The 24,003-nt window shown below is 38.4% G+C and overlaps 1 protein-coding gene across 9 annotated transcripts in view; it reads left to right on the forward strand.

Annotated features, from left to right (window-relative positions):
• The window catches only part of kcnc3a (potassium voltage-gated channel, Shaw-related subfamily, member 3a), a 60,237-nt gene that overhangs the window by 14,383 nt on the left and 21,851 nt on the right, over positions 1–24,003 (forward strand). For all 9 annotated transcript variants that reach the window (XR_008963851.1, XR_008963853.1, XR_008963852.1 and 6 more), the window contains exon 3: positions 19,050–20,034. Coding sequence is in view for 6 of the 9 variants with exons in the window: in XM_057346160.1 (XP_057202143.1) it covers positions 19,050–20,034 (985 nt within the window). In the remaining 3 variants the exon portion in view is untranslated. The remainder of the gene's footprint in view (positions 1–19,049; positions 20,035–24,003) is intronic.

Raw genomic sequence — 24,003 nt, forward strand, 5'->3', positions numbered from 1 at the left:
TTTTAGTCCAGTGTTAGTTAGTCTACGTTCCTGTTTGCCTGTCATATTATTTCTCCTTGTTATTGTTGTTTTACCCCCCTGTGGGATAAATCTTGTTTTTTGTTAACCCCTTAACCGCTGCCTGCAATTGGGTTCTTCCCCTACCGGTCCTGACATGGACCACTTTTATGATAGTTTTATGGATTTTTTGTATTGTGTGTGTCAGTTTACAAATCCATGCGCATGCAGCAAATGTTACCTATATATCATATACATTGTTATTGAACATGTATGTCTACTCGGAGGCATATGTATCTCCTGCAGTGTGTGTGCATCAAAGAGAGGTTGTGTGTCTCTCTGTGTTTGGCGCTAGCCACTGCAAGCTAGCGTTCAGCATTTTCTCCAAGTGGAGCTCTCACTTGGATTAAGGACAAAGGGGAAAGGCACTTTGTCATCCCAGCTAATGGCATCGAGCACATAGAGGAAGAGAACACTGCCAAGCTATGCCTCAGACAGGGAGAGAAAGAGAGAAGGAGAAAGAGAGGGAGCATTAGAAAGATGGGAAGAGATCAGGAAGGAGTGATTGCACGGAGCAGAATGATGAAGAGAGGAAGGGAGACGGAGAATTTGCAAGGACAAATATACATGGTGTGCTGCAGTTATCAGGATCAAATACTAAGCAGAACAAATATGCTGTTCTACTTATTTCCTCTGTTTCACCTCGCAGAATGGTTTTTTGTGTGTGTCAGGAGGTTAGAAGGTTTCTGCGTGTGACTTCAGGGCTAGATCGTGATTTTGTTATAATACCCAATGTGTGGTTATAAATTTTCTTCTCTACATTTCTTCCCATTATATTTTGGATGTACACTGGCAAATACAGATGGCCAGAGACAGATGAGAGCTTGAGTCACTGTCTTGGTTTCCAGTAGACAAAGACCCTCAATGGTTTTTGTCAATACGTTGCATCTTTCACAGAACACTGTGAGCAGTGGAATTTCTCTCTCTTTGTCTATCTCCTCGAGCTACTTTCATCACACTATATCAACTTCTGTTATGCAATGTGCTCATCTTCAGTCTCAACGGTTCAGTTTTTCCTCTCCCTGAGCTGTCAATCACAACACCACGATCCGCACCGCAGATGTGTGGAGATGTTTGCTTACACACATAAGCTCTATACTGCATGAATGCTTATATTCAAACATACAGCCGTGGAACAAAATAAGAGACCATTTCAAAATTATTTTCAGTTTTTCTGAATTTGCTAGGTAGGTGTATAGGTAAAAGTATCATTTTTGTTTCATTCTGTGAACTACTAACTATATTTTTCTACCAAATTTCATTTGCAGAAAATGAAAACTGGAGAAACAGGACAAAATAACAGAAAAGATGCTCTGTATTTTCTCAAATACTCACATATTCACTTTTAAGCAGTACAACAGTAATATTTCTACATGTATTAAGAAAAATATTTTTAATGTGAACCTGGATTTTTATCACAGTTTTCATGCTGTCAGTCTTTCACATTGCTGACTTTATGTCCCTCCTGAGGTTTGATTTAGTTGAAATTCAACAGACACTGAACTGGAATGGTCAGAATACATCTAGAAATGTGGATTAAATGAAAATTTAGAATGGTCTCTTAAATGTTCCCGTGGCTGTACATGGGTGTCTGAGGTCAAAATAAAAAGTTCATTTACAAATGAAAAGAAAGCTTTTGTATTATGACATATTTTAAATGAAGAAAGATTATGACTTAAAAACGAGGAAATATATAGAATTCTGATTTTTTATTTTGATTTTATTGCATCATCACTGATCAAACATAAGGAAATTTGCAATGAGAACTGTGTAATGAATGCAAAATTGAAGCATTTTCACTACTAATCTCTTGCACCGGTCTATAGGGAAGAAGTAATCAGGTGAATTGTTTGATGTCTGCGCGGGTTTGCGAGAGCCGCTGTCTCTGCTGCTTTGCTTATGTGCTGATTTGAGGGGGTTCATTTTGTCCTGTCAGTCAGTGTCTGTAATTAATCTCCTAAAGTGCTGTGCTGTGAAAGAGAATGAACGAGCCGTGCCACAGAGGCAGAACTGACCACTGACTGCGCGTGTGTGTGTGTAGGACATAATAGCATCTGACTGGATGGGATATCGTTCCATGCGTCTGCTGAATGAGGCATGTTTGCTATGATACATATTAATGTAATATGAGGAGTGTTTCTGCTTTGTTAAATTAGAGGGATCTGTGTCAAATGAACAGCAAATTGGTTTTGCCTTGTAAACGCTTTGAAGATCAGTTCAGTTTTTGCTTTTCATTGTCATGCTAGAAGAATTAAGCTTGTTGTAAATTGAAAGAAATATGAAAAATAAACATCATTAGCACACAATAGAATAGCTTTTAGTCAAAGCGATGGCCTTTGATTAGTTCATTGGCTTCAACATTGAGAGTAATGTGCTCATGCTGGCTTGTGTTATTTTCCAGTTTATTCCTTCCTTCTCTTTACATTATTATTGCATTCCCAATGTAATGAATAAATGACAAATTTTCCTTTAACTTATGTATTTCTTGCAAGCATGCTTTAGGCCAGACAAGATCTGGATTCAGGCCACAGTTTGTTTGTTTTCAAGTTTACTTGGACCATGGCCTCCCCTTTTTGGCCATTTATTCCAAATAATATGTACTTACCAAGTCACTCTATACTGCCATTAACATCTTACTAAATTTCCGTTTGCTTCTGCTCTGTATCATTATTTGGGTCCCCATGGTGATTATCAGAGGGATCCAGAGGACACATGGCACAGACCTCAGAAAGCTCTCTGTGCTGTGTTTGTTACTGGATTCTTCTGACCTTTCTAGACCAGTAACCTTGCATGAGATCTCCAGAATTCGGAACAAAAAGATTTTGCCACTTTTTTATAACAGTAACAGTAACAGTACTCAACTCAACTCAACTTTATTATATAGCGTTTTTTACAATTTTCATTGTTTACAAAGCAGCTGTACATGAGACATATTGACTATAAGCAAAACAATTAAAGTTATACCTGTAAAAACAAGAAAAAGGTGAAAACACAGAAGACAGACATACCCACATACACTGAAAAAATGATTTTTTGCCTTAGTAGATCTTATGAAAAGAAATGATTAAAATATACTTAATATAACTATGTTCCTGTTTTTAACTGAAAAAATTTTGTTAAAATAACGTAAAAATCTTGAGAATAAAATTTACTAATATTGGTTGTTTAGATTTAAATTATTTTGTTTGAGTAATTTTAATTGAACAAATTATTAAGTAAATCCAACTAAATTTTATTATGTTAAACCCATTTAGATTGGTCAAATTAAGTTTACTTATTTATTTTGTGTTGAGACTACATAAAAAAAATTGTAGATATAAATACTTTGGCAGTTGATCCGCAGTTCCCAGCATGCTTTGTGTCTGACTGCATTAGGAGATTTATTTTTCGAGATTAATTGACATTTTAAGTGTTTTTCAGTAAAAAGAAAGACTTGTTCTTGTTTTGTGTTGATTTATCTTTGAGATTTAGGAGAGCTTCTGCATTATTTTTAAGTTTGGGTTTTTTAAGTTATTACCGTTGTTCAGAAGAGTGGTGCTTGTGGCACCACTGTGGCTAGGCTGAGGGAGGCACAATATTTGTCATGAAGTGTGTTATTTCATTTATTGAGCAGTAACTGTGCTAATACCAGTACAGAGACCACCAGTCTCTTCTTACTTGACCATCTATGTTTTAAAAAAGAAGTATATTTCAATATGAAAGTAAGTGATCCGTGAAGTTTGAATTAAACACATGATTTTGATCAGAGCACTTTTTTCATTTACTTTAAGTAACATTTACTTTATATTTTAACAAAAACGTAATGTATTTAATAAGTAGAATTTACTTTATTCTGATTAGTAAGTCGTACTTGAATTATAGCAGCAAATTTACTTTAAAAAAGTTTGTGCAAATTGTTACGAGGATTTTATTATGTAAATTCTACAAGTTATTTTTTTCAGTGTACAAAACACTCCACACACACAATATGCACACGTACTAACACACATAGACATAGACACTAGGGGTATAACGGTTCAAATTACTCACGGTTCGGTCTGTGTCATGGTTTTAGGGTCACGGTTTCGGTTCGGTTTGGTTTGGGCTATGTTCAGGGAAAAGGGACTACTGACAAATAAAAATAAGAACAAATAATCAAGCTACAAGTAACAGCACCAATAAAACAACAGAGCAAAGCAGAAAATAAAATAAGATACTGTATATACACCTTTCAAGGTAGAAATGGATTAAAGTAATCAAATAAAACATAACATTGCATATGTACAAATTAAATAAAGACGAATCATAATTGAAGTTACAGAAGCTATTGAGTCACAAGCAGTGAGTGATTTCCTTGACTTTTAACAGACAGCAGGAATATGCTGCTGTCGCTTTAAGAGGAATGAAACAGATCCAGTACACTGATACTAAACACATGCGTTGTTTTTCGTCCGTTTCATCCGTTCACTTAAGACATAACCTACTATGTTTGTTAAGATACTCGACAAGAGGGGCATGTTGACCTACTTCGTGTGTGAATTTGTCCGTTTAAGCGCTTCAAAGACAACTCAATATTTGCGCCATGTCTGAGACTTTCCTTATGCGCGCTTCGGATCTTCTCACAGCGCGCGAGCGAGTTTTCTTCTGCATCATCTGGCTCTTAAATGTTTAAATTGACAAGGCTTGAATGAGTTTAGTTTAAATAGCAAAATGTGCTGTTCAGGTCTCACCTGCACTCGCGTGCTCACAACACCCGGGTGATGAAAGCATAAATGACTGGTCATATTACAGCATACGTCAATCCTATTGAAATTTGTCTACGTTATTTGATTTGTTGTAGGTATTAAATGTGTATCCATCGACAAACATACATTAGCTGAACTTTGTCAGTCTGTTTTATGCATTATCATTTTTAACGAACCATATTATAAATGCATCGCCAGATTTAAGATGAGCCGCGTGCCGAACCGTTGGTGGGGAACCGTGCTGTTCAATTATTTACAGAGAACCGTTACACTCCTAATAGACACATACACACGTATACAGACAAGTACACACACACAAAGACACACACGCACACAGACACGCACGCACAGTGAGAGCACACATTTAAGATAAAGGAGAGAGAAGCACAGGTCAAATATAACAGACTATAAATTCCTATATGCAATATTAATTAAGTAAAACTTTAAAATTCTAATTCTAAAGCAGCCCCCCCGGCCAGGCAAATAGTGCAAAACAGTATGCAAACGGTGGCGAGGAACCCAAAACTCTAATCGAGAAAAAAAACCTCAGGAGAACCCAGGCCCAACCAGGGGATTCCAGTTCCCCTCTGGCAAAAGCTGCTGCCTCTGCACAAGCTCCAGAGAACTTGCACAACAAGGCTAAATAAAATAAATAAACTTAATAATAAAATAAATTATATATTAAGATTATCATTAATAATCTAATAGCATTTGAAATTTTGTGGTGAAGACGTGTCAAGTGACCGCGTCCTTCTTTATCCAGCTCTATCATCTCAGCTCTTGTCAGGTCGCTGCTTCTCATTCTCCGCTCTACCATCACGTCAGGCCATGAACTGCATCCTGCTCACTGTGGTAACCTTGGAACAATGAGACAAGACTGGCTGAGAGTAGAGTACTGTTCTGCACTCTTTGATGCAACAAGTACATCAGTTGTGTTTTTGGTTCCGGTTGATCTAACTAATGCAGCCTAAACCCTCAGAGGATTTATATTATGGAAGAGTAGTGTATGCAAGATTAAAAAGATGCGTTTTTAGTCTAGATTTAAACTGACAGAGTGTGTCTGCCTCCCGGACAGTGCAGGGAAGACTATTCCAAAGTTTAGGCGCTAGATAGGAAAAGGATCTACCACCTGCACTTGATTTTGAAATTCTAGGAATTACCAACTGACAGGACGCCTGAGAGCGTAATGCACGTGAATGACTGTAATACAAGAGGAGCTCACTCAAGTACTGAGGAGCTAAACCATGTAGGGCTTGTAGTAAGGGTACAGAAGGTTTTACACATTTAGTTGTCGCTGAGTTGTTGCACAGTTGGTTTTTCTAAAGGGTTACAGAGAAGGTAGCAAATGTTAGTGAAAACTAAATGATGACTGTTTTGGCACAAGAAAATATACAAACATTGTAAGTGGAGGTCAGTGGAAGATAATACATGTAAAAATGTATGCTGCCTACTGTATAACTATAAGTGGATGGATTTAAAGGGATAGTTCCTCCCAAAATGAAAATTTTGTCATCATTCATCATGTCATTCCAAAACTGTAGAGTAGAGAAAAAACAGTAGAGTGTAAAAAATAATTTATTTGTCTGTGGAACACATTTGGTTATTTGGTTACTTACCAAAAAATATATATTCTTTTGTATTTGGCAGAAGAATTAAATTCATACAGATTTGGAATGTAATGTGGTTGAATAAATAATGAAAGAACTTACATTTTTGGGTAAACTGTCCCTTTAAGTAAATTGTAGGTGTTTGTTATTTAGGGCATTTATTACCCAAGACAAATAAACAAACATAAAAACGTATTTGTTGACTTTTCATTTTCTCTCTGAACATATTTTCCTGTATTTTTTTCTCTCTGGCTGGTGGAGGTACCAGATGCTGATTCCTTGGGGTTCCAGGGCTCTGGCCCCGTCCACCCTGGTGTTCTGCCAGATCTTGAGAGAGAGGGACATGGAGATGAGGTTGAGGGTGGAGCACAGCTTGTCCTGCTCTCTTCCCAGATGGCTGTTGCGGCAGTTTTCTCTCTCTGTCTCTTTCATGTTCTGTTTTTTCTTCACGTTCGATCAGACTATGCTTCTGATCAAACACTCCAACACGACCAAATTTATGTGTCGTCATCAATTCAGCTGACATCAGGAGATCAATATGAGAATGATCTCCCTAGAGGATGACATCACAGCGAGAGGCACTGTTTCCAAGAAGAAGAGAGAGAATCCCACATACCAATACCTTCTAGATAAATCTTTCTGGCTGTGTATCAGTTACTATTTCCGTTGCTCATCGCTTAACACCATGATATGGCTTTATAGCTTTGCTGATGTAATATATACGACTGCACGCATATGCTCCAATACAACCTTTGCTTCGCAGTTATTTCCCTAAACCCTTTTCTCATCTCCCTGGTTGTAGCTGTTGTATCATTTTGCAGTGTAGGCGTGTATAAAGTGGTTGTTGTGAGAGACGGTGCTCCCTAACCTTCCAGCTCTTAATGCACCAGAGCTTCTTGCTGACGATATGGGGGATCTCAGTTTGGCAGCGTATAGCTTTGTGGCCTTGGCTGTGTGCTGCAGGAAAGAGGAGGCATATCTGGCAGGTGTCTGTGTCATTTTCACAAAGCCCCTCACTGCACAGAATACTCGACCAATCAGTGTTCATAGCGCTTCCTTACGCAGCAGAAAGAGCCACAGAGAGCACGCGTCTCCCCCTCCTACCGTATCTCCATTCCCTCCTCCCGTATCTCCATTCCCTCCTCTGCGTTTTCCCATCCTTCGATCCACCCTCTCCACATTCATTTCATGTCTTTTCATCAGCGCACTATTGGCTGTTCTGTTGTTTGTGGTTTCCATCACACCCCCGAACCCCTTTTGTGTATCTTCGTGTGCACTACATGTGGGTTTTCTCCTCGAAAAAGGAATGTTGAGTATTTATTCACTCTCATGTCATTCCAAACGCATATGATTTCTGTGTATTTTTGAAAATGATTGATGTTGCTCTTTTATCCATATAGTCATAAATAATGACTGAGGATGTTAGACATTATCCTTTCCAACATCTTTTTAAGCTTTATAGAAGAAACAACGACCGAATTGTCATTTTTGGGTGAACTGTCTCTTTAAATTCCACACACTGCACCATATGGATGGGTTCCCTTTACAAAATGACTCTTACAGCAACCCATTCTCTCTCTCCCTCTTTTCAGTTTCTCCCACCCATTTTTCTTCTCTGCCCCTCCTCCATGTGTTTTCCACCTTTGGGTATGCGATGGTTCGTGTCATTATGGTGCAGTAAGGCAAAAGAAGCCGAGAGCTCCAGGCAATACATTAATGTAAGGCTTGCGACCGCTTCCCCTTCCCACCTTGCTCTACCTTTCCCTTGCTGTCTCACCAACACGCTTGCACAGCTGATTACATTAGTGGTCAAATATGATCTTTTCTCCAGGAAGCCGCTCGCCTGTGTTACAGTATGCATACGGCAGAAGTCTGCGCGATTTTGACATATTAAATTAGATGCTTTTAGTCAATGGATTTTATCAATTGATTTATAATTAAATCCTCTTCACCACTCTTTGTTTTTCATTTAAATTATCCTATTGATTTTTCTTTTGTGCTGATTCAGTGCAGCGAATCTGCCGCAAGGACTGAGTGCTACCATTTACCCCCTGAGAGGTGCATGCGTGTGTGTTTATGATGCGTGTACATGTTTAGTGTATTGCATTTTGTTGTGGTTGAGTTTAGGAATATTAGTATGTTTAGCTATTTAATCGTAAGCCTCTCTTAGCTAAAATGCTATTGTGTGTTTAGCCTTTTTTTTGTGTGATGGGGTTTTAAAGGAACGTTGTTTTGTAGGTGAACATTTAAAGGTGTACATTTACATTTACGCATTTGGCAGACGCTTTTATCCAAAGCAACTCACATCGCATCATCCTATACATTTGTATTTGAGTATCTGCAATCGAACCCATGACCTTGGCCTTGCTAGCGCCATGCTCCAACCACTGAGCTACAGGAAAGCTGTAAAGTGTAATATACAGAATATACTGTATATATGCAATATAATATACATAACTATGTGTTCAGAGGTGTATAAAGACCTTACACAATGAAGCGTTATGTTTTTATTACCTTAGAATGAGCTACATAAACCATGATTACACCGCCATAATGGCAGTCACAATTATGTATCAAAGGACCTCTAAAAACTTGTTTTAGGTTGAAAGGACTGAAGAATCCATTAATATTAGCATCCTTAACAGACCTAAAGGTGCAGTGAATGAAATTTAGCTTGAGGTAGTGAATTGCAACCAACGGCTCAGTCCACCACACACCCCTCCCTTCCGAAGCACTAATGGTGGCTGACACAGAACTAAGATGTTGTCTAGTTTTCACTTCTTTGTCGAAGGAGATAACGTATTTACGAAATGGGGACCCGTGGATTTCCGATGCTTTTTGTGATGTATTTAAGGCGATCTAAATAATTTAATGCATTAGAATGATAACTGTTTTTAGGCACTATTCTTTAGACATTTTAGCATGTCATGTTGTGCTTCAGTAATGCCTTATTTCATACGCTAGTAACATTCACAAGCTTACTGGTTACAGCTCTTTAATTGTAATTGTACATTTGCAGTTTTAATTGTACATTTTAATGTTTAACACAGCCATAATGTATCAGGTCTGCGTTTTGTATTTTATGTACAGTAGTTAGGTAAACAGGATATTCTAAAAGTAAGTAAAAAAATCATAGATATGAAGTCCCCATGAAATAAAATTAACCCTATTTACTTTGTTAGCTCACATAACTAGTTTTGTGGTGAAAAAAAACATGTTAATGTTAATAATGTTATTCAAATGCTATTATAAATTATTTCACAGATAAAATCATTAATTTCAGACACAATTGTGTGATTTTTTAAGACATAATATGATGCATGTGTGCTGGCTGTGGAAATGTACAGTACTGTAGTTTTTATGGTACTGTATTTGATGTCTTGAGCTTGTTCCCTCCTGCTTTGGGAATGTTGCACAGCCGGTGGTGTTGTTGTGTGTTGTAATGACTGTGTGTCACAGGTGACTGCTCCTCTTTGTTCTCTAACAGTGTTATACGTTCAGCAGCTATTCACAACAGTCTTTTTCACTTCTACAGTTGCCTGAAAATGCTGCAATGCACTGAAATTTGGCAGATTAGGTTAGCGCAGAATTCTCTCTCTCTTTCTCTCTCATATATGATCCTAAAAGCCAGGTTTTGAACATCCATGTCCACTGCTTTAAAAGAATAGATCACAGTCTCTATTTACCTCTCTCACACACACACACACAAACACACATATAGCACTGCTGGATATGAATAGAACAAAGAGCAACAACCGGCAGAAATGTGAGAGCTGGCTGGGGAGAGCGGTAGCGTCTCAGTTTTCCCATGTCAGACCACAGAGACCTGCATTTTCACCTCTTACAGAAAGAGGGCACTGTCTCCTAATCACCATTCATCTGAATATCGTGACCTACAATAAAAAAAAACAAGCAATTGTGGTGCAGTGCTGCTTATGTACCCGCTTATGTGCATGGTGTAAAACGGATCTTAAAGGGACGGTGCTGACCTGAGGGAACTCACACACCATTACACACTGTGATTACATTCACACTTATATGCTCTTTACTGTAGCTGTACATGTGTTCGCAGAAGACCGATTCTGGATCATCTCTGTCTTAAACACCCAAACCAAACAGATGTTTGAAGTCACAAAAGCCTCATTTGCTGCAACTTGCGAATGCAGAATGTTCATGTCGTTTTTATCACTAGTTTTTCCAGTTATTACACAGACGTCTACTGTCCTTTATATATCATTTTTAAATTCGCAGTGAAATCATGAATATTAAAACAACATCTATACAGTCAAAACATAACATGAGCACCTATAACATTATATTGTTCATTAGGATTATGGAAGCGGTCACAGTAAATGGAACATGTCTCAGTAAATGGTGCAAGTCTATTTCCCACATAGTTCTGTGTTTTTTTTCCTGCTGCTTGTTTTCATGGCAATCTGCCCTTGGCAAGCGAGCTGTTAAGCTCTTATACCATTCCATACTGACTTTGAAAGACCGACTGATGAAATAAAAAGCCTAATATGGTTTACTACACCATAGTCTGCACATGAATCCTCTCTTGTTGAAACTCAGTATTAGATGTCCAACTTAATGTATTATCAGTGTAGCCATCATTGAGATACTTGTATGAAGAAACATGAGTGATGGGGTTGTATTATCATGTACTATCACTGCACTGTGAGCCCCAAGTGACCTAGTATCAAATGCTCTTTACATTCTTTTTTATTTCAAATTAAGTAGCGGTACTCAACAAAATTGTTTGTTTCAGAACATACACAAGAGTAACAGTAACCTAACATATCAGAAATCCCTGGAAATTAGATATTATAAGAATAAAGTATGAGGATAAACAGTTTTTATAGCAGCTGGAGTATTCATTTGTATATTAAATAAGAACAGGCAAGCTCAGCATGTTGTAGATTTGGGATCTGAATGGCAAGGCAATACATTTAAGTTATTTAAGGAACACATACACAATAGTAATTCAAAGTGCTTTGGGATAGAAAATGTAATACTAATACAACTATTAAATGAGGCTTTCTCTCTTTTCATGTCTCTGTGCCACTTTCTTCATGGCAGACTTTGATTGATTACTATGACTTTAATACATTTTATAGTGTTTCGTACAATCTACTTAAAGGAACAGTTCACCCAAAAATGAACATTTTGTCTTCATCAACTCACCCTCAAGTTGTTCCAAATCTGTATACAATTCTTTGATCTGATGAACACAGAGAAAGATATTTGGAAGAATACTTATAACCAAACATTTCTTGGCCACCATTGACTACCATAGTAGGAAATTTTGCTTTATAAATATCTGTTGAACACAAAAGAAGATATTTTGAAGAATGTAGGAAAGCAAACAGTTCTGGGGCACTTTTGACTACCATTGTCATTTTTCCTACTATTGTAGGTAGGGGTGTAATGGTACGTGTATTCGTACGGAACCGTCACGGGCAAATTCCACATAGAAGTGATCATTCCTATGCCCTACTCCCTCCCTTTATATTATAAACATACATGTTATATTTTAAAAAGTATTGTATATAGTATATTAGTGTTTATATATTGTATAGCATATTTTAAAAACTTTTAAAAATATAAAATGTATGTTTATTTGCAACAGTTATGCTTAAGGTACGCCATTAAAACAGTGACATCTGCTGATGGACACCATGCTGCGTTGTCACGGGAACATGCTAGCGGAAGATATTGAGGAAATTACGTCGCTCCCTTTGCCAAGTGCATTGTAAACATCTACATAATGGCGCGCACATGCCCTGCACACTTCAAAGTCTAAACTCCCTTCGAAGGGAGTAGGGCATAGGAATGATCACTTCCATGTGGAATTTGCCCGTTGATGGTTCGGTACGAATACATCGTAACTACATCGTACAATACGAGTAAATGATGACAGATTTTTGGGTGGTGAACTGTCCCTTTAATTGCTGCTATTAGTTTGTTTTAATCTGCTGTTGGAAATGTGAATCCTCCTTTCACACAAGCACTTCATGAAACATTGCTGTCAGGGTTAAAAAGACTTAAAGCCAGCATTAAATGCAATGTGAAAAGCATTACTGTTTGCTCTGATGAATTGTACCTATTTTTAGAATCAGTTTTATAAAAATCTGCTGAGTGGTCTTTTGTCTAAGAGGTGCAGTATTTGACTAATGATAAGTTTGTTTAGTCAGATGTGGCCTATATTCATTACTCATGTGAGAAAAAGAACAGGAACAGCAGTACGGACAGACGAGATAAATAATAAAGCAGGCCAAGAGTACAAGGTAGAAATGACCGCAGGATTAAAGGGACAGCGCAGTCAGAGTCCAGTGACCTGTGATTTGTGTAATTCTGTAATATTTATGCTGTACCACACTGTGCTAATGAAAACGAGGTCACCTTGGGTCTAATGAAAGTCGTGGACATAAGAAAAACAGAAAGAAAAAAAAATTGCTATATAAAGGAGGGATTTACTGAGCGGTTTGTAGATGCAGAGACGTAATATAGTGAGTGGCAGAAGGCATTAAAATATGGCTGTTTAAATCATGACATCAGCATCCTCAATTGTATCCACTTCCCATCTCCTCTCTAGTCATCTGCTCTTTAAACGTGCCCGCCTGCGGCCAGATTGCTCACTTTACTAGAATCTCTGCCTTCTGTTTTCAATACTCCAGACAAATCTATACTTCTATTTTTAGCCCACAGCCTTTGTATATTCATAAACACCAACTGTAAATGATTTATTAATGATGCAATCAGTTATTCAGCAGTGGTTTTGGCTTTGCATACCATGGAAAGGAGCGTGTCCATTCGTTTTTCGTCCATTATCTGTAATGCAAAGTTCTTTGTTTTGGATCCCGGTTTAGTGACCTACATGCCAGACCAGCTCAGACCTGCATGAAAATTCATGCTGTCTTCAACTTGTGTTTTTAGCAGATTATTAAAGCAGCAGTGCACTGGCAGAGATGAAGTGTGAAAATGCTGCGTGTGGATTACACGATTGGTCTACTGTTTGGAGGTGTAGTGAAAACAATATACTGTTCAGATTGAATTTTTCTGAAGTTGTGCTGGGAATTTGCTCACACACACTCTAAGATCAGCCTTCAGAGGGCTGTAAGAGGTTTGACCTTTTGTGTTTCAAAGAATGTGCAGTTTTGTGTTCTGCACAGCGTTCTGCAACAAAATATTGTTTTGTAAGACATTGCATTGGGTTTTGATCCCATCAGGCCACCGGATTTGCTTGAGTGTGTTTTTTCAGAGCTGCTCTGCAGGCAGTTCCTACAGAAAGCCAGCAGGCGTGTCCCATGAAGCTGACACAGGGACTCTGGGAAATGCACTTAAAGGCTCCTCTTGGAATAACACGGTTTACTTTATGCTTCTCATGTACAAGCGAACGTTCTCCTGGTTGCTGAAATATTTTGATAAGATAATTAAATTGAGACAGACTGGTTTTACCTGGTTGTATCGGACCTTTATATAAATAACTTTTAAGAGAATAGATATCCTAAAGACTGCAATGAAATCAATATTAGGAAATTGTGCTTTGATTTCAAGTAGCTTTAAAGTCATCAATATTCTAGTGTACCATGTAATATGTATTTTAATTTGCATGTCTAATAAATCACTTTTAGCAGATATACTGTAGGCCTATGTATTTAACATTATCAAAATATTGATATTGATTAAACTCCTAATAATTTTCAGGCGCACTCTCTCTTTCTGTCCAATAAAATGTTCTTTAGTTCAAGACTGTACCTTCCCTTAATACCAGCTGGTTGTAACCAGCAATTCAACTAGCAAATCATGGTTATCGTTTCAGTATGTCCTGCCCAACTTTTCTCCTTTGATAGAAAATACGTCAACACAGGGAAGAAAAACTGCTTCTTCAACAAGTTCAAAAGATCTCTACAGGTCAAAAATACAGCCATGGAAAAAATTAAGTGACCATTTTTTTGCTGATTTTAAAATGTACTATTTATAGGTATGTGTAAATTGATCATTTTTCATTCTGTGAACTATTTTTTGTCTGCAGCTGCATGTTGTTGAAATAATTTGTGATCCTAGGCTTTATGATCTTAAGGAAAATTTTGTTGCTGGTTGTTTTTTAATAGTAAATAGTAAGTTAAAGGTTGAGAGACGATCGGAGGAGGGTGGGTGAGATATACTGTAGAGCAGACTGGACTCAAACCCTCATCTCCCATACAAGCACCACAGCTTAATGGTGCACATCAAGATCAATATCAATAGTTCAGTCCTCCTCACCATTAGGTTCTAGCTTGTGTTTGTGAGTAAATTCATTTCCAGATACAACACTGTATGCTATGTCACAACTTTATACCTTAGCTGACAGCTTTTGTACCTTTTTTCTGAGAGTGCTCTCAAACACATTTAAGCATTTTATTGAATTGTGCAAGTTATTGATTATTGATGATATTTTGTCCTTGGTGCGTTCTTAGATTTTGTTTAGAAAGTTTGATTGTATCACATGGGGTTGCCTTCGCCCCGAAAGCCACATCTCTCAAAACATTTCTTCCAAAACAAGCTTGTTTTTTTTGGTTATGAACGTGCCTTTAGTGGTGGTATACCTTGTAACGGATTACAGGAAAGAATGCACAAATGTGGGCCACAAACAGCCATTAGAAGCATGTCCACACTCCCCAGAGTGCATTATGGTGAAGAGATACTTTATTCCAGGAGAGTTTCTCCTGCTAGAGTCCCTCTTCATCCTCTAAATCTTTAAACAGTGATGCTCTCAAAGTCCATTCCACAACTCTGTAGCTGGACTGCAGTGAAAACTCAAGGCTTTCCTTACGCAAGATGTATTTTTGTCACGGACTGGCGTGAAAGAAGAACCCAATTGCAGGCAGCAGTGAAGGGGTTAACAAAAACAAGACTTTATTACATAAAACACAAAACAAAACCCACGATGGGGGAAAACTGATAACAGGAAAACAGGACAAAGACTAACTTGCACTAAACTGAACTAAAACAACACTTGACATAAACTAAACTAAACCACTTACTAAGACTTGAAACAGCACGACAGGAACAGGCAATACTGGAACACACTGGACGAGCAACAAGACGCACCGAATACAATGACCCAGCAACAAGACAATGAAACATGAGGGTATTATGAAGGGAAGACAAACTAAGGATAACGAGCTAGGGCAGGTGTGAAACATAAGACACGGCAGGGAGACAATACAGGAAACGAGAGGGGCGGGGCCAATGACGAGACACGAGAAAACACATGAGAAGTAAAAACAAACGACTCGTGGTTTTCTCACATAAAACCTAAGGGCTCTGCCCCAATCCCGCCACACGACTAGAATTTCATAAACAAGACGGTGGGACCGTGACAATTTTTTTCCTTCAAGAGTTAAAGAGCGAATCACACACACACTCTTATAAAGGTGCTTCACAATGCCATAGAAGAACCTTTTTGTCTACACTCTTAAAAATAAAGGTGCTTTAAAGGTTCTTCACAGCGATGCCATAGAAGAACCATTTTTTTTCCATCTCTTTCTTACTTTTTTATAGTCTGAAGAACTTTTTTTCGCCACAAAGAACCTTTTGTGAAACAGATAGGTTCTTCAGATGTTAAAGGTTCTTAATGGAACCAAACGGTTCTTCTATGGCATTGGAGAACCTTTTGAAGCACCTTTTTTAAGAGTGTAAATAGTTCCATGAAGAATCTTTAATCTTAATCTTTATCTAAAGACCCTTTCTGTTGTACAAAAGGCACGGCGACCTAATAAATCATAAATAACTTACAATTTGATTATCAAATTACTTGATAACAAAGTCTTCCTCCTGTTGTTTTGAACGTTTATCAGCTTTTCGCTTTATTTCTGAGACTTGATAACAAAGTTTATCCACATGCTGTTTTGAAGGACGTTTTCCGCATTTATTCTTCTTCTTTTGAAGTTTCTATGGCGGTTGGCAAACCAACTTCTGCTGCATTTTCCGCTTTACGAGACTGCTGGTGAACAACCCTCCATATGGCGGAAATCGCATAAAGTTAAATAAAAAAAACCGCACCTGTTTAGAAAGATGATATGATTGGTCAGTTTTACTGTCACTCAAAATTAATCTCTCTCATTGATTTACTATTGTTCTCTCAAGCTGTAGCTTCATCGAAGCTCCCCACGTTTTTGTTACTAGATCTCTGTTTTTCTCTGTCAGAAAACATAACTAAATATTTCCGTTTGTAGTCAGTGAGCGTTTTCGTTCTGACAGCAAAGAGGCAGATGCAGGAGGAAGGTGAGTGAAGCTAAAGATGAGCAGACTTTGGCCGTCACAATATAGAAACTCAAATCCTTAAATCTTTCAGGAGATGAATTATTGTGTGAATGAACAGGTCATCGCAGGTACACCTAGAAACACAACATCTGCTTTTCACCTGTCTCCCGCACGCTTGCGTAGCATCTAAAGGGTTGAGAGTTTGGATCTCTCTTGTATCTAGAGCAGAACGTGTGGAGTTCTGGTGACATCCCGAGAGCTGGCGTGTGCGCTTGACACACAAACGGGTCCCTCATCAGGATTTTGAGGGCAGGACAAGATGGGCTCATTAAATTAGTTCATGCTAATCGGGTTGGGGAATTAGTTTATTCTCTAAGGATGCCTCAGTCCTTCATTTGACTGCTCCTCGTTTATCATGGGAGGATTGACCTGACTGCAGTTATTTGAGATATGGCCCTAAAACGTTTTTAGTTGTCTCAATTGAAATAGTTCAGTGGATCTTTTTGTGTGAGGGTGTGTCTGTGGTCTTTATATGTTTTGCGATATTGGAACTGATCGCACTCTGCCAGCCATGCTGTTGATAGCAACATCCGCAGGAAATCCACATAGGGAAACAAGAATATGGGGTAAGGGAGTGAGAAAAGCGGTGGAGATACTGTTCTGCAAAAGGAATGGTTTAACCCAATTGGAGGGGCTGGCAGAGAAGGGGGAGCAAGAAATGAGGGGCAGGGAGTGGGGAGCATAACATGTGCACTGCAGCAGCGGAATTGAACACACACAGACTTGGATACATTGCCCGGTAATAACAGGCTACCTCAAAAAATTCATGCTATAGATGTTGCCACTGAGGTGGCTTGAGATCCAGTTATTATATTGATTCCAGCTGATAACAAGAACCATGAACACAGCCAATCAATTCCAATCTATATACACGAGAACCAACGTGACGTGACATCTCTGATTTGAGAATTGTAACCATGCACAGCACACCCTGCCTTTTAACTCGCTGCCCCCTCCCTCGCCCCCTTTCTCCTTCCATTTCCTGATGTTCTTTTTCTAAATATAAATGCGCTCTCCTCCGTCACAGCTTTTTGTCTTTCCAATACACCCATCTTCCTAACATTCTGCCCAGTCCTCTTGTCTGCTTTTACCAGTGCACCTTTTGTGGTGTTTCCTTCATTGTGTCAATGAGACTTCTGCATTCACACGGTTTCCATTATTTTCGGTGCCTTGTTGTTGTAGTGTTTGGCGCCCTCTGTCTGTGTTATAGCTCACTGCGCTTGAGACGAACCTCTGCAGTGCTCCGAATCACGGCAACCTTGAATGTAAAAGTGCTTTTCAGATTGTGTGCAGAATTTCACTGATGCCTCTTGTCAACAAGGGCATTATTGTATTGTAGTAAACAAGTGTTGATGACAAAAGATAACATTTTCAGGCCAAGTACCCTTTGATGGATAGTGAGATGCAGCAGATACCTCATGTTACTTATTTTATAATATTAATGCCCAGTTTCACAGACAAGGCTTAGGGCTGGTCCCAGATTAAAATGCAAGTTTGAGCTGTCTTTACTGAAAATAAAATGCCCTGCCATATGTTAAATATATGTCTAGTGTCGTTGTTTTGTCTCAAGATGCACACCAGTAATGGTTTCCTGAGGCTCAGTGGTAAGAGCATAGCGCTAGCAACGGCAAGGTCACGGGTTCGATCCCAGTGGATTGCACATAGTCAGAAACAAATGTATAATACAATGCAAAGTAAGTCGCTTTGGATAAAAGCATCTGTCAAATGCGTAAATGTAAATCTAAGGCATTTTAATAAAAGCGACTTAAATATCCTAATTTAACTAATTCATGGTCCTGACTTAAGCTAAGCCTTTTCTGTGAAACCAGGTCTTAGTGTTGCAATATTGTTTAAGTATTTACTTTATGTGATGTGTTATGATGCTTACATTGCAAACCTATTGAAACTTGTACATTACATTCTACAGTACACTTAAATATGTGAAGGACAATATTTTTTCTGTTTTGGTCAATTTTGTCTTGATGATGTATTTTAAACACATTATCTTTAAAAAAACAAAGTTTTCAAATAGAGTTTAAATAATGATAGGCAGTTCCCCATTGAAGAGTCCTTTAACAGAATAACAATTTATTAACATAAAAAACATGATTCCGATCAACAGTGTAATGTATTGACAGAATGGCTCTTGAAATTATATTTGTTTTAAAATCCATCAAGTTGTATGTAGACAGGCAGATGTTAAACATTTGTAGAAATACATAATCCATTTGTGATGCAATAGTGATATGATTTCACTTTATAATATTAATGTGCTCATCTTCTCATCTCTCTTTGTGTCTTTCTCCCTCTCTTCCTGTCTCTCTCTTTTCTTTGTTTCTATCTCTGTTTTTAGTATGTGGCGTTCGGCTCGCTTCTGTTCATCCTCATCTCCATCTCAACATTTTGCTTGGAGACACACGAGGCCTTCAACACCATCTACAATAAGACAGAGAACGTGACGGTGGGGAATGTCACGCGGGAGGAGATTGTGTATGAGGTAGTGACTGACAACTGGCTCACCTACGTGGAGGGCATGTGCGTCATCTGGTTCACCATCGAGGTGTTTGCCCGTGTGATCTTCTGCCCGGACAAGGCGGAGTTCTTCAAGAGCTCGCTGAACATCATCGACTTTGTAGCCATTCTGCCCTTTTACCTGGAGGTGGCGCTGAGCGGCCTCTCCTCTAAAGCAGCTAAAGACGTGCTGGGCTTCTTGCGTGTGGTGCGATTTGTCCGGATCCTGCGAATCTTCAAGCTCACGCGTCATTTCGTCGGGCTGAGGGTGCTGGGCCACACGCTCCGCGCCAGCACGAACGAATTCTTGCTTCTCATCATCTTCCTCGCTCTCGGAGTGCTCATCTTCGCCACCATGATCTACTACGCAGAGCGCATCGGCGCGGACCCAGACGACCCCACGGCGAGCGCCCACACCACCTTTAAAAACATCCCCATCGGCTTTTGGTGGGCGGTGGTAACCATGACGACGCTGGGCTATGGCGACATGTATCCAGAGACATGGTCTGGTATGTTAGTGGGTGCCTTGTGTGCCCTGGCGGGCGTGCTGACCATCGCCATGCCCGTGCCCGTCATTGTGAACAACTTTGGCATGTACTACTCTCTGGCTATGGCCAAGCAGAAGCTTCCCAAGAAAAAGAACAAGCACATCCCGCGGGCTCCACAGCCTGGATCGCCCAACTACTGTAAACCAGACGCCCTGGCCATGGCCACTGCCTCGCCGCACAGGCTCATGGGTAATGTGATAGGCAGTATGGTGGGCTCTGGAAGCATGGCAGGAGACTGTCCTCTCGCACAGGAGGAAATCATAGAGATTAACAGAGCAGGTGTGTGTGTACGTGTGTATATGTGTGTGTGTGAAGCAGATGCATTTAAATTACAAATAACTTAATGTTGCATTTGACAGAAAGCATGTGTTTTACACTTTGAAGTGAGTGTGTTTTAGTGTGTGTATTATGCACTGGTGCTCCTAGCTCACTTATGTCCCCTGTCATGACATTTTTGTTCATAAGCTTATGATCATCACCTATAGCTTTTCATTATAACAGCTATCACTTCAACAGGGTCTTATATATGATCACGTGTAAGTAGCTGTTCACACAGGGCACGTTCTTGCATTTAGCTCAGTGGAATGGAACCAGAGAAGCTGGGATCCTCAGAAAGGGAAAAAATAGCTTTAATAATTTGGCTTTCACGGCTAGAGACACCTGTGTGATTCACAGGCACATTCTTTTCTGTGGCTCAACTAACTGAGCATGCTCTTACAATGCCAAGCTCATGGGTTTGATTCCCACATAACGTATGTAATAATACATTGTTAAAAGTTGGATAACTTTGAACTAAAAGTGTAAATGTGTGCATTGACCACCTATAAAAATTAACATGTTCTGTGTGAACCGCCATGAACACTGTCTACATATGGAATATAAATGACTGATTCTTGAAATAAGAGACCAAATATGTTTGAGATCTTAGTTTTTTATTCTTTCATCAAAAGCTAATATACTTGTAGACAAAGGTCTCGTTGAATGAAGGTTGTAAGGGAAAAACTTTTTTTTCTAAAAATTGACGTTCATTCACTTCATAACTTAATTTGTGTCAACTCCGTCAGGCACACTTGAAAGCATACTATTTATTTCTTTAATTTATTTAGTTATTTATTGAATTTTTTTGCAGAGGGCTTTCTGTGAGGATTAGGGGTTAGGGTATAGAGTTTGTACAATATAAAAATCATTATGCCTATGGAAATTCCCCATAGAAAATGAAAACCCAATTTATGTGTGATTAGAATTATTCCCCTTACAGACATAAAATCTAAAGGAGTTGACGTTGGTTGGACAAAATTGAATAATCTTCCGTCTTAACCAAGCGCTGTACAGTGAAGCCATTTAGTTTTTTTTTAGCTGAAGCTGCCTATAAACATAAAAACATAAAAACATTATTTTAGATTTTTCTTATGACTAAATATGAAATTATCACATTGAGTTGACAAAGTTGACATGTTAAGGCTGTGACTACAGAAACATTTTTAGTTCAAATATAAATTAATAAATTTGATAAACTTACCAGACCATACAGTATGTCACAGGACCCAACTTTAATAGACTTTTTAATGAAAATATAATTAAATATTTACTTATTGTATATTTTTAAAATTTTTATATGTGTCTCTTTCAGTTTCTTCTTTTTAATTTCACGTTGTTTGGTAGTTTGACATTAAGACCTGCTAAGGACAAGTTAAATTACATCATGCATATAAAAGGATTCTCGTGAAATTAATTTAAAAAAGGCAAATTTCTCTCTTGTCTTAAGAATCAGTGTGATATATTTGTCATTTTGACAGAACAGAAATGTTATTTAAATGATATTAGCATTATGTTTCATACATAAAAATACCCTGCCAGCATCTTAGATTACATCCCAGAAAACTTCTCAGCTAATCTCCCATCCTCTCCTGCCTTCATCAAACCCTTCAGAGAAGGGAATGTAATCATGAGTATCCTCAACCAGCTTCCGGCTCTGACAGTGACTGGATGATGGACATGACGCTCATGTTTGTTTGTTTGTGTGTGTGTGTGTGTGTGTGTGTGTGTGTGTGTGTGTGTGTGTGTGTGTGTGTGTGTGTGTGTGCGTGTGCGTGTGCGTGTGCGTGTGCGTGTGTGTTTGTGAGTGTGTTTTTCTGTTTATGAGGGTGCCAGTCAAGATCAGCCGGTGAGCTCATGCAGCCGAGAAAACTCAGTCTGTCATTACTGTGCACAGCACAGATATGCACACCCCATGCTAAGATTAACATGAGGCAGATTAGTCACAGCCTCTCAAATTAGCTTGGCTATATTTGCCTTTTATCAAAACTAGAAACGTTTTAGCTGCTTCAACCTCTTTGCCGATTTTCAAGTGATTTTGACACGAATGATACTGACTCTGACAGATGCGTAACAGATCTAACGCTGCATTCGTACAAATAATCATTTTTCATAAGAGTAACATTTTTGAACCAAGCTGTCTCTGAAGTGGATGAAAGCTGTAGTTCAGCGCTCCTCTTCCTTACTTTGCTTTTTCTCAGAGTCCTCACAGCTGGAAGTTCCAGAGGAAATAAAAGGCAACATAAACATCCTAAAATGCTTGCTGTGAAGAACTACTTTAGCACATGTGCCCTCCTGTAGCTTCACTTCCCACATGCCCTAACACCTACACAGCTGACATGATATTTGTAATGTGGACACTTAATGAAGTTTTACAAAGTAGTACAAAACTAAAAAGCATAAAACTTTTAATGAAGTCATCTGTTTTGTCTGCTGTCCCCATGTGTCGGGGAAGCTTTGGAACTGTCTTGCCAAGCTGCAGGTTACTCATCAGGAAAGTGAGTGTCAAGCTAGCCTTTTGCTATTGTTAGTTAACAAAAAGTAGCTAACTACAATTGAGATTAAGATTTAATCGGATCAATATTTTGTGGTACAAAATTAATGAGTTTTTGGTAACACTTCACAACAAGGTTGCGTTTGTTTACATTAGTTAAAGTGATAGTTCACCCAAAGCTAAAAATTCTGTCATCATTTACTCACCCTCTTGTCTTTTCAAACCTGAATTACTTTCTTTTGTAGAACACAAAATAAGTTATTTTGAAGAATGTCGTTAACTGGCCCCCATTCAGGGCCAGTGCCTTTTGGTTACCAACTTTCTTCAAAATATCTTCTTTTGTGTTCTGCAGAAGAAAGAAAGGTTTGAAATGATAAGAGCGTGAGTAAATGATGACAGAATTTACATTTTTGGGTAAACTATCACTTTAATGCATTAGCTAGCATGAACTAACAATGAACAATACTTCCATAGCATTTATTCATCTTAGTTCATGTTAGTTTCAGCATTAGTTCACATAGTTAATGCATACTAATGGTAACAAATACAACCTTATTCTTAAGTGTTACAGGTTTTTTTTTAAATAAACTAAATATAAAAAGTCCTTATTACCTGTATAAAATTGCAGTTTACTTTATGTACACATCGTTATGTGTGTTAAAGTAAAAAATGTCGTACTGATATTTCTTACAAAATTGTAATAAACACCTCAAGATATACAGTAAATCATTTTTATAAGTTTAAACCAATTTTTAGTGTGTATGCTTAACTTGTTTGATTAACCAAAAACGTGACCGATTGCAATTTTAAAAAACAGCAAAATATCATTTTAAACTGCTTTTTTGTTAGCGTTGTTAGTAGAAACATTTACTATTTTGAGCTAAACTATTGTAAAACTCTAGTGTAGTAGTGTCCGTTCTTTAAGTTAGTTCAAAAAAGCAGTGTGCTGTTATTTCCGTTATATAGACCGTTTCATCGGACGCGCGCGCCTGGACTGCAGTTAACTTCCGGTGCATGTAACGGTTCTTCTCGGTATCTTTTGCTTGTTTTCGGAAATAATCTACAGGCACTCTATTATTTGCGAATGTGTCCCCAGAAGTTAAGGGCAGTCCACGAACGCGCGCATGTGCAGTAACGTTTGTTTATGTTGTTGCTTTGAAACCGTCTATAGGAGGCTTCGGGAGCTCTGTTAAAAGGTTTATGACCTCACTGTCAGTGAAGTGTGTACTATCTAGTGTAGTGAACTCTGTGTATATACTCTGTGTCTGTGCAAAATCATTTACAGTATCACATTTTGTCACATGTCCAGTATATGTAAATACATGACCAACCTAGATTTCCTAGTTAGGCTATATGTTTCTGCCTTCTCAGATAAAGATTAGTAATGTTTTGCAATTGCAAAACAGGTCTCTCTTCCTTCATCTTTTCCTACCTCTGCC

Source organism: Triplophysa rosa, linkage group LG11, assembly GCF_024868665.1.
Source record: "Triplophysa rosa linkage group LG11, Trosa_1v2, whole genome shotgun sequence".
Taxonomy (NCBI): Eukaryota; Metazoa; Chordata; class Actinopteri; order Cypriniformes; family Nemacheilidae; genus Triplophysa; species Triplophysa rosa.